Source organism: Myxocyprinus asiaticus, chromosome 5 (assembly GCF_019703515.2).
Source record: "Myxocyprinus asiaticus isolate MX2 ecotype Aquarium Trade chromosome 5, UBuf_Myxa_2, whole genome shotgun sequence".
NCBI lineage: Eukaryota > Metazoa > Chordata > Actinopteri > Cypriniformes > Catostomidae > Myxocyprinus > Myxocyprinus asiaticus.
Genome location: NC_059348.1, coordinates 49,477,107 through 49,492,300, shown reverse-complemented (window position 1 = coordinate 49,492,300; position 15,194 = coordinate 49,477,107). Strand labels below are relative to the sequence as shown.

General features: G+C 38.4%; 1 protein-coding gene across 16 annotated transcripts in view; it reads right to left on the bottom strand.

Annotated features, from left to right (window-relative positions):
- The window catches only part of LOC127441108 (muscleblind-like protein 1), an 89,034-nt gene that overhangs the window by 41,887 nt on the left and 31,953 nt on the right, over window positions 1-15,194 (bottom strand). For all 16 annotated transcript variants that reach the window (XM_051698303.1, XM_051698301.1, XM_051698299.1 and 13 more), the window contains exon 2: window positions 12,795-13,434. In XM_051698303.1, coding sequence (XP_051554263.1) covers window positions 12,795-12,968 — 174 coding nt within the window. In that variant the 5' untranslated portion in view covers window positions 12,969-13,434. The remainder of the gene's footprint in view (window positions 1-12,794; window positions 13,435-15,194) is intronic.

Sequence of the window (15,194 nt, the reverse complement as noted above, 5' to 3'; positions counted from 1 at the left end):
TCAAAAAACATAATTTAGTATGTTTTTTAAGCGATTTGATTATGGGGACACTAGAAATGTCATCATAAACCACATTTATAGCATAATACTCTTGTAATTACCAGTTTGTAACCTAAAAAAAATCCTCGTAAACCACCCAAACCCGCCCACACACACACAAACACCCACGCACACACACACACTAGAGTTGATACAGGGTCAGAGATGACGTAAGCTTTCAAAGCAGTGAGTGTGCAACACGAGAGTGACTCGGCCGCCATGATGGCTTCTGTAGAAGCTGTCTGTGTTTCGTGGAGCGCTGGGGGCTGTTTTTCAAAGCGCTGAGGTCTTAGATGCACAAGATCAACTCGCATAAACAAGGGAGCAATGGTATTTGGATCCAAGGATACAACACTTGAGAAACTTGTGGACTAACCAAACAGTCCAAAACAAAACAAGCACAACACACATTTAGTGAATGTTCATGTGCTGGAAAGCCCAGAGAAAGATTTTTGTTGCTCAGAGTTTGTTCTTTCACAGCTAAGGAGACCTTTTGAGCTCTCAGTTATGTTTAATCGAAGTAGGTTATCAACGTTGTCTCAATTATGTCTTTGACACAAATGAAAACTGAGATTTCACAGGAGAGATTTCACCCAAATATATGAATATATCTTGCATTAATAAAATGAAGCCTTTTTTAAGATCATTAAGATTTTTTATTTTATTTCTGTTCTGCGCTCTGTTCTAAAACTCTAGAGTAGACTTACCAAAGACTTTTCTCAGGAGACCAATTTGAACAGTAGATGAAATCAAATGTCTCTATTTGCTCTACATTTAATCTCATTGGTGTTTAGGAAAACAAATGAAATATTAAAAAGATATGATTTTTTTTTTCTATGAGAGGGTTGTCAAGCTGGTGGGTAGGAACCTATACAACCTATAGTGTAATAACCAAGAGGTGTAGGATCGATTTGAAAAGAGAGCTTGGATGTAGCCATTCGTCCTATGAAATTGTTTTTTGCAAAGCTGCATTACAACAACAAACGTACAAACACTCTCTATTCTACCATTTGTTCAACCCCACGGCTGATTGGTGCTGGTTATTTAAAGGGATAGCTCACCCAAAAATAAAAATTCCATCATGCTTTACTCACCCTCATGTCCCAGATGTGTATGACATTCTTTGTTCTGTAGAACACAAAGATTTCTAAAAGAATGTCTCAGTTCGGTAGGTCCTCACAATGCAAGGGAACGTTGACCAGAATTTTGAAGGTCCAAAAGGGACATAAAGGCAGCATAAAAGTAATCCATACGACTCCAGTGGTTAAATCCATATCTTCTGAAGTGATCCGATAGGTGTGGGTGAGAAAAGGATCAATATTTAAGTCCTTTTTTTACAGAAAAGCTACACTTTCACTTTCACATTACACATTCTGATGTGGAAGTGACTGGTTGGGGCTGGTCAGAAGATATGGATTTAACCACTGGAGTCTTATGGATTACTTAGATGCTGACTTTATGTCCTTTTTGGACCTTCTGAGTTCTGATCACTATTCACTTGCATTGTGAGAACCAACAGAGCTGAGATATTCTTCTAAAAATCTTAATTTGTGTTCTGCAGAAGAAAGAAAGTCATACACATCTGGGATGGCATGAGGGTAAGTACATCTCTAAAGAATTCACATTTTTGGGTGTACTATCCCTTTAAATGGTATTAAAAAAACTACAACATTCTTTCAATGGTGGCTAAACAAAAGTAACTTATTAAAATATAATAATCATTTCCCAAAAATGTGTGGGGGATAGCAAATGTAGACATTTCTTTGTGTTAAAATGACATTTCCACCTCAAATAATATGTTAGTTGCCCCTCTTTGTAAAAAACAAACGTGTCGAAACATTTAAGAAAATGTAATCTGAATTTATTTGAAATGGAAGGCCATTTTAAAGGGGAATTGGCATCTTTACTCAGTGAAAACCAGATTAAGTTAGTTGCTGCCAAAATTGAGTCCATTAGCTTTGCAACATGTTTGCTAATGGATTTGAAGATTGCAATTTTAAAACTGGTAAAGTCATTCATAACGATGCAGAGCTCAAGTTGCTCTTAAGAGGAAATTAATATCAGGTTCAAACACAAAATATCATGTCAAAAACAACCAGTCACATTCACAAAATAATTCAACACCTGGCCAGGATAACAAACCAAGCTAATGCCACGTTGGCTACATAATATTTGACAGATTAATGCTAAGTAAACCTAACAGGTCTCATTAGCCAAATGAGTTTGGGGTTACAGATCACAGTGGGTACTCACTCACACACATGAATACAGTACTTTCATATATTGTGACTTCAGTCATGACTAAAAGGGCTGCATGCACATGCGACATCCCTTTATCCATGACTAAATTCACAATTTGTACTGTAGCACACTTGTTAATGATAATAATCATGATAAACCATTTTTCTACCATGATGTATAGTACAATAGACTAGTCGGCAGTCAACATAGCGACTCTCCACATACAGAATTCAACTGATGTGTAGTCATAGGTGTGCGAATATCAGCTATTTTACAGGTCAATATGGCTCTATTTTATAACTCGTATTTAAATTCATTCAGATTTGTTCTGTCTGACTGGGCAGGCTCAAAGTAGCTTTCGTTACCAGCAAACAGCCCCATTAAATGGGAATAGCCCTCGGGTCAATCACATAATTGCACTAATCCAACCAAAAATGGAGAGATAAGCATTAAGGGGAGCGCTGGTTCCTTTCTATCAGCTTAAATCAACTTTATGCTGTCGGTTTGGAGCTTATAAGGGCAGAATGGGAAGAAGGCACATGTTTAACTACTGTATCTTCGGTCAATTGCTTTGCATGATATGCAAATATACACTGTATACTACATTGAAAGGATAAATACTTATATGTAGGTGTCTGTATGTGCATGCGTATGTGTGCCAATGTGCTTTAGATGCCTGGTGGTCATGTAATACCTGTTCTAATTATATCATCAGAAAGAAGGCCATCCATTGCCTACTGTGATTGTTAAACTCTAATAATGCAGTGGCACACATACAGTAAATGCACAATATGAAACATATTTACAATGACCTTGGTACAAAACTTTTTACAACAACATGAAATTATATTTGCAATACATTTAACTTCCATAATGCAACTTATTTCTGAGTGAAGCAGAATGCTCTGCAGGAAATAATGTAGGACGGCACTTCATTTTAACCATCATAAAATGTTACATTATAACAGGTAAGAAGTAATGCAGTATAATAATGCATTATTGCAAAACAAACCCAGACAGGGTTATCAAGATCAGTATTGCATCATCTTCAAGAGGTTGATTTTGTTATAATAACCGGCTGACCATACATTATCCTGCTTATAACACAGCAAATATTGATCTGCATAGAAATTATTTTCTCTTTTCTGTGAAAAGAAAGAGAATGCAGAGTGATAAAAGAGACATGAAACTAATAGAACTACACTGAATGAAGTATTCTACAGCCCCATTTAATAAGCTGATTATATTATATTATTGGTTATAGTATTATTTTACCCTGCCCACAAGGCCTTGGTTTCACCCGCAGGAAAGAAAAGTTATTTCAGAGAAAAGTTATTAGATTTTTAATTTTTAATTTTTTATTTTTTAATAAGATGCACTGACATTTGAGAAAATAAATAAGGTCAATGTTGATTTAATGTTATCTTTCACTTTTATTAATGTTTTAAATGTTTTTATTTTTGTTTTTTGCCTCAATTCAAGGTGTGTATTCCCTGAGGACAATTCCTTACTCAAAACTCATTACGGCTAGTCAGTGCAGGAAATCAGTTGTCTGGGATAATGATCAATTATACAGTTAATGTGTCATTATATATAAATATTTTTCTGTATGCAACGATTGACCAACCAGAATGAAGTATTCCAGAGAACAGTGAAATAGGCTATGATATTATTGATTAATATTATTTTATCCCACCCACACGGCATTGGTTACATCAGCAGGAAAGAAACATCAGAGAAAAGTTATTAGACTTTAATGAAAAATTAAGAAATTAAAATTAAGTTGTTTTTTTGTTTTGTTTTTTTAATAGCATGCACTGATGAGTCATGTACAGTAAGAACAGGGTCAATTTTGATTTCATGTTATCTTTAACTCTTATTAATGTTTTAAATGTTTGTTTGTTTTTGGCCTTAATACAAGGTGTGTTTTTCCGGAGGACAATTCTTTACTCAAAACTCATTACGGCAAGTCAGTTGTCTGGGACAATGGTCAATTTTACAGTTTAACAGCCTTGGTTACATCAGCAGGAAAGAAAATTTGTATCAGAGGTGCAGCAAGTAATTACATTTTGATGAAACATCATGAAAACAAACATTGATGAATACACCGAAAACAATTTTAAACTAAAAGTTAGTAAAAAAGGTGCAGTACCATTTAAATTTAATGGTTTTATTTATGCCAAAAATTTTATTTAACATAATCAAATTAAACTGCATACATAAGATAAAACCTATAAACTAATTTTAAGGGTAAGATTAGGTAAAAACACCTCCAACTGTAGGTTACAATTTTTAAAGTGTAGTGTGGAAGAAGACCAGGGACATTTATTGACAAAGTAAATAGGGTATATATATATATATATATATATATATACCGATCAGCCACAACATTAAAACCACCTAATATTGTATAGGTCCCCCTCGTGCCGCCAGAACAGCGGCAACCTTCACCACAATTGTACAGAGTGGTTATCTGAGTTACCGTAGACTTTGTCAGTTCGAACCAGTCTGGCCATTCTTGTTGACCTCTCTCATCAACAAGGCGTTTCCATCCGCAGAACTGCCGCTCACTGGATGTTTTATATATATATATACACACACATACCCAATTTACCTTCTCAAAAAAAAAAAATATATATTTTTTTCTTTTATGTTGTCTTTAACATTTAACATTTAATTTTTTAAATGTTGTGTTTTCCTGCATGGAAATGTCTTACTCAAATGTCATTGTGGCCACTTAGTCTGTTTTGACCCATCTGAATACTCAGACTTCCATTTGTTTCGGTTCCCACCAAAACTATGGTGGCCATCTTGGCTCTGCGAACCATATGTTTGATCTGTTTCTCGTTAGAGATGAAGAAACTGGCCAGCCAGCTCAAACGTCTCTCAACCACGTCAGCTTCACTCTCAAGCCACTTTTCCACTCTATGATCTTTCGCTTCGCTCAGAGCAAAAGTGTAAAACTACACCGAAATTCATAGCTGCTTCTCCCTCTCTTTCTTGCTCTGTCACTTGCACAATCACTGTTATTTTTTACAGCTCCATTTCCCTCCATATTAAAGCTCTCCTTTTCTGTCAGTTTTATTTACTTCATTTGTTGTTATTTTCTCGATCTCTTTCTCTGACAGTCGGGTGTTATTTCTATAGCTGCAGATAACAGATCTATCATCCTGTCAGATGGATGGATGATAGATTAAGCTGAGCTGTGTTTGTGTGTGTGTGTCTGGACTTTGGCCCATGGCAGTCAGCGTCAGCAGCCTCACAGTGTGCTTTTCATCCCGCCAGCACGATCCAAGACACACACAGACGCTCATATACACGCTATGTGTGTAAATCCACTATAGACAATGTTCCTCTGTCCACATCTGCACTGAAACAATTCCTTTAGATCTTTTGCCTTTCACACACACAAACACAAATACATGAGGCCAATGTTAGATTGACACTCTTACTGGCTTTGTTCACAGTAGAACCTCAATATTATGTACAGAGATGAGATTTAAGTTGTCTGAAGTAGTTTTACAAGAGAACAGATGTTCATATATTCATCTGTTTTTACTCTACAGTACATCCCTTATGCTGGTATCATGGTAAAGTGATGGTAACAGATAGTAATACCATGGCACTGCTTGTTTACAAAATGCACGCAGCATTTTGCAGTGAAGCGCTAACGTTCATTACAAACTGTGATTTCATTCTTAATTCAGTCAATCGTGCAGCCTTGATGGATACCATACCAATATCTCAGAGGTCAAAATCTGCAGGTTCCAGAGTGTTTTGAATGGTTTTCCCCTTATCATACAGTAAGTGCTACTTTTACTGTCAATGCCACGTTAATAACGTCGGTTTTTCCACATTTATGTGAAAATGACAATGAATGAAAATTCAATAATACATTTTCTCTGGAGTGCCAACCCCTCTACATTCTGTGGATATTATTATTTCTGAATTGTGCATTTAAATTCACAGTTTTGAGTGAGGTCTAGACTGGTTCGAACTGACAAAGTCTACGATAACTCAGATAACTGCTCTGTACAATTGTGGTGTGAAGAATAGCATCTCAGAATGCTATTCTGAGATGCAGGTTGATGCTATTTTGGCAACATGAGGGGGACCTACACAATATTAGGCAGGTGGTTTTAATGTTGTGGCTGATATATATATATATATATATATATATATATATATATACAGTAAATTGTGTGTGTGAGTGTGTGTTTGCTTTTCTCCAGCGGTGTAAAAATAGATGGAAAATTACAAAGTGGCGTTTCCTACTGCTCTGAAAGGAAGTGGTTACAGACACATCCAATATACACACACACGTTCACATACACACTACATAGAGATGTTTGTGTCATACAAAATGACACCTAATAAACTTATAACAGATGTTTTTAATATTTTAGCATATTTATACATTTTAATAATTCAGTACATTTAGTCTTTTTAATATTTAAGTATTTTAATAATTTAGTAGCTCTACACTGAGCCAAATATTGGACGACATAATCCAATGTATTGGATTGGTAGAACTTCATAGCAGCACACCCCAGTCAGATGTAACATAGTATGTCATAATACATTTATCAAAGCTATACTAAAATAATCTGCCATTTTATTTTTTAGTGGAGAGGGCCCCTGAAGTGCCCAAAATCCAGTGAAAACCAGCAAACCACACACCAGTTTAACCAGGTTGAGATACCAGCTAAGACCACTTTACCATTTTGTTTTTCAGCAGGGCTCTAAAGGAGAGAAAGTTTTGAGAATGCTATTTTATTTTGCTAGGCAGTATACATTTTGTATATTTGTGACTCAGTTTTTGAGAGGGCCAATCTTGGGGTCTTTACTGATGAATGTGACTTTTGGTGTTATTAGAGCGAAAAGCAGCGGGCTCATGGATAGATCAGATTGGGGTAGAGTTAGCAGCTGGTATCAGCCAGTTCATCATGAGATATTTGGGTTTGGAGTGAGCAAATACCCTACACAGAACCCAACAGGAAATGACAGTGACAGAAACACATGCAGGAGCTTTTGTAAGCTGCCTCTTTCTCTCTCTGCAAGGGGGTATTTACACTTGGTCACATACATTTTTACTGAAATGTTCTTTTTCACTTGTTTTGACTATAAAAACTCTGGCCTGTACTGGCAGAGACAAAATACACATGTTAAAAATACATTCTCTGAAAAACCTAAATATCTTATGCAGTGTTGTTTCTAAATAATAGATAAATCAAATTGATCTTGTTTTAAGGATTTTTAGATATTTTTACAGGAAAACAATACAAAAATTATTATCAAGAATATGATTTTTGCCCTAATATCAAAGGTCTTACTAGAAAAAAGAAATTATGATCAAACATGAATTTTCTTGATAAAAAAATATGATCGTGCCTGGTAACGTGCATGTAAAATGGCTAGAAATAGCATTTTAGCTTAGCGTAAAGCTGACAATTTACACAAGGTTTATTTCTATTTCTTCTGCTCCAAACTTACTTCAAACTTACTTCTCTGTCTGCATGTATGAGAGTCTGCATTCATAAGAAAGTGTTTCTCCGCTGTTCAAATGCACTTTGGAATCGCATAATTTATATGTTAAAAAAAAATTCCATCTGAAAGGACTAAATATTAAATGAAATAAATGACAATAAAATGCAAAGTAATCTCTTCAGTAATCAAAATACTTTTTGAAAGTAACTGTATTCTAATTACCAATGATTTAAATTGTAACTGTAGTGGAATACAGTTACTTATATTTTGTATTTTAAATACGTAATCCTGTTACATGTATTCCGTTACTCCCTAATACTGGTGTTTACATCTGGAAGTAGTATTTTTTTGTTGTTTGCTCATCTGCAATACATCAAAAAGGCATTTCCCCTCGGATGTCTATATAACATTCAGCAGATGTCTTTGAGACGTTTATGATTTGGAATGTTTGTAAATTTGATCTTTTAAAGATGTTTAGCAGATGTGAATTAGAATGCAATGCTTTCCAGATAAAAATATCTAAAACAGGCATCTCAGAGATGTCAGCCATGTGCTCATACACAGTACAAACTCACTGTTTAATACTGTTTCAAAGACAAGAAACAGACAAAGACAACAAGACAGACAGAGTGGGATCATGACAGTACACCCCCCGCGCCCTCGACGGACGCCTCTTGGCATCCACACCGGGCGGGTTAGACGGACTGGACCAGGGAGTAGGCAGAGGACCAGGCGGGTAGAAAATAGATCTAGGAAGGGGTGGGTGGAGGAAACCAGGGGGATGGTTTATTCCAGGTTGTAGTAGGACCAGAGACATAGGGAAGACCAGGGGACCAGGGTGACACCAGAGGAGAACCCAGAGACCAAGGGAAGGTCTGAGCAGCTGGGTTTAGAACTGGATTATCTTCAACCACTGGGCAGATGGGGTCAGTGGCGGCTGCACAGCAGAGGCCAGAGGAGTTAGTGGAGACCCCTGGGCAGTGGGTGAGGTCAGTGGCAGCACCGGGCAGGGACCCCGAAGGGCTGGACAGACTAGGCAGGGGCCCCAGAGGGCTGGACAGACTGGGCAGGGGCCAACCAGAGGGGACTGGGCAGACATTTTGTTGGTGGCCGCAGGGAGCTGGACTGACCTGACGTAGGCAGCCGCTGGGCAGAGAGTGATGTCCAAGGCGGCTGCAGGAGTGGGGTCAGGCTGGGCATCAGCCGCTGGAGTGGGGTCAGGCTGGGCGGTGGATGCAGGACAGGGATCAGACTGGGCGGTGACCACAGGGTACTGGACAGTTTGAGTTGCAGCCGCAGAAATCTGGACTGACTGAATGGTGGCCGCTGAGTAGGAGTCTGTCTGGGTAGCGACCGCTGGATAGGGGTCAGTCTGGGTGGCGACCGCAGGGAACTGGATGTGGTCAGACTTAGCGACAGCCACTGGCGTCTGGAAAGACTGGGCAATGGCTGCTGGCGAGGAGTTTAAAGTGGGTGACAGCCGCTGGTGACTGGACAGGTCTGTCGATGGCCACAAGTGAAGGGACATCAGTGATCACCCAGGGGACAGCAGCAGGCTCGGACCCCTCCAGGGGTGCTGCAGCGGGCTCGGATCCCTTGTGGCGGGCTGCAGCGGACTCGGACCCCTCGTGGCGGGCTGCAGCGGACTCGGACCCCTTGTGGTGGGCTGCAGCGAACCCAGATGCAGGAACACCTCTACTCTTCTTCCTTCTCTTGTGGATGGAAAGCTGGACGGTCAGCAGAGGGCTCCTCTGCCTCCTGGCGGTCAGCAGCATCCACTGGTGAGGGAGTATCGTTGACCTCGGGAAGGGATGAAGGAAGAAAGTCCTTCAAGGCACAGTCTGAGATGAACTCATCCCACTTCATGGCCAACTTGATGGTAGTGGCAAGACTTCTCCCATCACCTGTCTCTGGGACACAAGACCTGATGGGCTCATTCAGACCAGCCCTAAAGATTTGCATAAGGCTGGTCTGATTGTGACCCAGACCCGAGGACAGCACCAAAAACTCCAATGCATACACTTCACCAAATTGTCCTCCTGACAAAGTATGAAGAGCTTCCTGGCCTGCTTGGCCCTGTGTCGTGTAGGAAGAGAAAGTGAACAAAAAGAAAAAATAATTCCTGCTGGGTCAATGTTGGTCAGATCGTTATGTCACGGAAAGTGTCAGGAATGAGGACCCAATTACAGGAATGAGGCAAAATAAAATGTTATTAAATTAAACAATACAAACAGGGAAAACAAACTCTTACAAGGGATAAAAACTGAAAAGCAAAAAAATAACAAACTTTTAAACTGAAAGACAAAATGATAAACTGGACTGGAGGCTGAGCAAACAAAACACAAACAAACACATGAGGAAAGGGAGCTCAATATACACAGGTAGAGCACACGAGGAATAGGTGAAGACAATAAACATAATGAGGACTAGACTAGGGGTGAGGACAGAGGGAACAAGGGGGTGGAGTTGGGAGAGCACATGGAAAACATAAACATTTGGCTCAGCCATGTGCTCATACACAGTACACACTCACAAAGACGAGAAACAGACAAAGACAACAGGACAGACAGAGCGGGATCATGACAATATCGGCCATTGAAACATAAACAAAAATTACTTAGTGCACCTTTAACAATCATTGATCAAATGATTGAAATTGCATTTGAAAGGCCAAAAACATAAATACAGATATTAAATTAAGATAAATCAGATAAATCTATTTCTTGATATGACTGTCGATCAACACTGTTGTTGCTGTAGCACGTTGCTATAAAAACACACTTGTTGCTATAACTAGCGTCTTGACATAATTGCTGTATTGCTATGAGTTCTATTTCATGATACAGAAGTAAACTATACCTATAAGTGCAATTCCCAAATAAAACTGTGTTGAAAAGTGCATTTGATTGGCAGAAATTTTTCTACACCTCTTGGAATGCTCGTATTAGCATCAAGAGTAACTAGGAAGAAGGTGTTTACACCAATAAGTTAAATGGTGTCATTTGAAGGTAAAAGACTAGCCTGTTCATAAGGGTAGCCTATATAATATAGAACGTAACCTAGCATCTTTTAATGCTTTCAAAAGTACTATTTGATTAGTAAAATGAGCAAACTTGTGTAAATTCAGATCTAAAAAATTCAGTGATAATTAAGAATTGAATAACTTGGAATATTTGCATTGAAGGCAAACTTCTTTAACAAACAAAAAATTGCAATGGCCTTGTGTTTAGCGCATGTGCTCTAAAAGTCATGGTTCTCATGTGAGTAATGCAAGTTCAAGTCTGGCTTGCATCATTTCCCGATCCTGTTCTCTCCTCCTCATCATTTCTTATAGAGAAATATCAAACTCAGTGTAGACAGAATTAAACCGATTTTTGACAGCATAGACGATAACTGAAGTTGTCTGACTCATTGTGAGTCACTCTGATTAACACACTGGTCTATCATGTACAGTATCTTATCTCGGTCTCTTCACATCTGTGATCAGTGAATAAACTTGAAAGCAAGAAAACAATTGTTTACCACAATGCCATATGATGAAAACTGTCTAAACTAGGAGTTTTCAAAGTCAAAGACAGTAGCCTTCCTTGTGACACAACGATGCTGTCTAACACTTGCTCCTTCACATCCTGTGCCATGTCAGAGATGTGCCGACCCACTGTGTTGTCAGAGAGTGGAAAATCAAGCTTAGATGTCGCTGCCTCTCCTACTATCAAGGAACACTTATCTTTGTCTGCCGGCGGAATTAATGTCTCTCCGATGTTATGTGCTTTGCCCGCCTTGGCAATACGCAGCACAATGTGATATGAAGCTTCAGTGGCCTTTACATTTAATTTGACAAATTCTCAGACAACTTTTTTCTGACCTTGAAAGGCTTCAAGTTTTCTTTGGAAACACTCAGGAGGTTTTCCCACTACCTCAGCATGCTGGGTGTCTGCGGAGTTTAGCAGGTTGCATGCTGTCATTAGCTAAAATCTCCTGACAAACAACACATAAAGGTCGCGGTGCATCAGCTGATCCTGTCCATGTAAATCCTAAACTTAAATACTGCTCATCATTATCATCGTCTTTGGATTTCACCCCTGAAACGGAAGGATTCAAATTTGGTGGTCTCAGAAACTGCTCCATTGTAATTACAGAATATACGTCACATCTGCTTTATTGGTGGGCTTGACAAATATCAGAGAATCTTCACAAAGATTCTTGATAAATATTTGTTTTTGTTTATTATTTTCAGAACTGTTTAAATAATGTCTTAAATATAATACAATATGTAAACTCAATACATATCTATCTATCTATCTATCTATATAGATAGATAGATCTATATAGGGGGGAGGGGCGTGCATCTGTATTTTTTCTTCGCCCATCAGGCCCGCGGGCCCTCTCTAATCCAGGGCCCTAGGGCAGCTGCCCACCCTGTCCTCACTGTAGTTACGCCACTGGTACATATAATTGCTTATAATTGGCTGATACATCTGTGCATTATTAATTCAAATGTTTCAAAACCTTATGGGTTGCCTACCAAGACAACATTTTTGGGCATCATATGCACGTTTCAACATCCAATTTGAACGTTTCAAAACATAGTGAGCTAGCTACCTAGACAGCAATTTTGGGCATGATAAAAGTGTTTTGAATTTGAACAGTTTCAAATGTTTCAAAACCTAGTGAGCTCCCTAATTAGCATTTTTTACTACATATGTGCATTCATATGTATGATTGATGATGCCCAAAAATGCTATCTACTGTAGTTAGCCAGCTGGGTCAACATATTTAATGGCTGATGAACTATCACCTAAAGTCCTAAATGCTTTGAATATTGTTTTTTTCTGTTAAAGCTCTTAGATTCAGAGAGAGCTTTACATGTGTAATTTGTGTAGTAATGAAATGCTGTGCTGGTAGGGTTATTCAAACTTTGCATTGGTTGTGGTCTTTTTGTACGTTTATTTATTTTGTCCACTTAAATCACAGGTTATGCTTTAATTGCGCACATAGCAGTGTAAAACTGGAAATGTGTTTCTTACCTTGAGTGAGTCAAAGCAAGCGATAACTCGCCCGTTCTCCACCTGGCAGCTCTTGGCGGGATGCGCGAACTTGCACTCGGCATCAGAACGAGCGCACGTTCCCCTCTGAAACTCTCGACACACCTCCAATGTCAGCCATTTCGTGTCCCGCATGTGAGCAACATTCATCGCCATGTCAACAGCAAGGTCAGCACGCTTTAGCGGCAAGCAATCTTCAATTCCTTACAATCCCTAAGTGGCTTGGGTGTGCTTCTGTTTGTGTGTTTGTCTAGTCAGTCAAAAGCCGACTTCCTGTATGTCCTTCTATTTATGCTTCCCTCTTGCTTTATATCATTAAGCTCATCCCCTTAGGGATGCACACCAGTCCAAAGCAAAAAGATCAAAAACTGTTGCTGTCTGGAAAAAAAGACTGCAGAAACGGATCCAAAAGCAAAATCCTCAAATGTGATTCAAAAGTGCACACTTCAGCGGTCTGTTTTGTGTATGAGCAAAAGGCCAAGGTTGTCTGGGGTCACCAGGAGGGTTGTGCGGGCAGTCCTTTCACGATGTGGGCTGGAAGCAGGCAGGAAGCTAAGGCTGGTACTACAAGCAGGTCCAAGCAGCGGCAGATGCAAGAGAGGGCACGATATTCAGTACCCACCTGCAATAGACAGAAAATACAGCTTAAGAAGTGTATGTGTGTTCAAATCTGATTTTGTTCCAAACTATTTTTCCACTTCTATTAAAAGCTTTACAGTCTGTTTGTGTTTTTAATTCTGGTGGTAAATTATTTCATAATGTTATGCCTTGAAATGAGAATGATGTCCATCCTAATTTTGTTTTTCATATTGCTAGTCTGCGATCGTGACTTGATGCACCCCAGGTTGTGCTTCCATTGTTATAGTTTTGTTGTAAAACGTTGATTGTAAAATAGTAATTAGATAATTTCACTGTGGAAGGAACTATGCAAGGAATGCACAGTCAACCATTATCACAAAATAAAATCAAAGTGATCAGAACCCTAGGGAACCCCTCAGAGGACAGGGAGGGTATTTATTTTCTGAAATCATTTAGCATTCCCTCGCAAAAAGATTTGCGTATTCTTGCAATGGTTTGCATTCCCTCACAATAAATTAACCATGGTTTTACTACAGTAACCTCATTTGAACTATGGTATTTGTACAGTAGTAAAACCATAGTCAGCAGAAAATGTACCATAGTTTTACTACAATAACTATAGTTCATCTATGGTATTTTTAGAAAAACTAAATGTATCATGGTTTTACTGGTTTTCTTGTTTTATTACTATGGTTTCACTTTGAATATCATGGTAAAAATATGGTAAGTTTAGTGAAACCATGGTTAACCCTTTCAAAAATTAGCCACAAGATATTTGTAGTAAAACCATAGTAACCACAATATTAACCATGGTTACTACAGTCATGACTAATACAATACTATAATACAGCCATGGTTACTATATATGGATACTACAGTATTATTGTGATAAAACCATGGTGAATTATATCAAAATCATGAATACTACAATTATGGTTAATAAAATATTACTATAGTAAAACCATGGTTCATTTATTGCAAAGGAAACCCCAAATAATTGTGAGTGAATGCAAAACTATTTAAAAAAAAAAAATTCAGGTAATTAGGGTAATTAGTGGAAATGATTTTGACAATTATTATGCCAATTATTTTATTAGGTGAAAAGAAAGACACTAGATTAATGCGAGTGACATGAAACTAGCACAGCTATGTAGGAAACCAGTTGTCTGACTGGGACAATGGCCAAATATACAGTTTACTTGCCATTATACAAAAAAAATAAATAAATAAATAAATAAACAAAAAAAATGTGACTGCAGAAACATGCGGTTAACAAATGAGAATGAAGCAATCCAGAGAGCAGTGTCATAAGGTCCTTTAACTCTTTGCAAAACAAAGACATAACATAGATGACATAAACCATCATCATCCAGCTGACTCTTCTAAATCCCCCTCTTTCTGCCGAGATCTGATATTGGCTCTGTCCCAGTTTGCGCATTTCTACTATACAGTACCTTTTTTTAGGGTTGGGGTTGTGCATTCTTCCGCCAGTGCGGATGCAAAACAGTGCCAAAATACTCAGTGTTTCTTGCTACCACTCAGCACCACTGCAACACCATTATTGAATCAGCAATGCAAAACTTAAAGTGTGACCAGTGTAGTTTGATTCCTGAACAAATTACTCTTATGAGCCGGTTCTTTTGAAATTACAGCACAAAACATACAACGCGACCAGTGTAGTCTGGTTCACAAATAAACCACACTTACGAGCCAGTTCTTTTGAATCTACACTGCAAAACATATAGCGCTTCCTCTCGAATGAATGACTCTTATCAGCCGGTTCTTTTTTAGTGAATGAAAAAC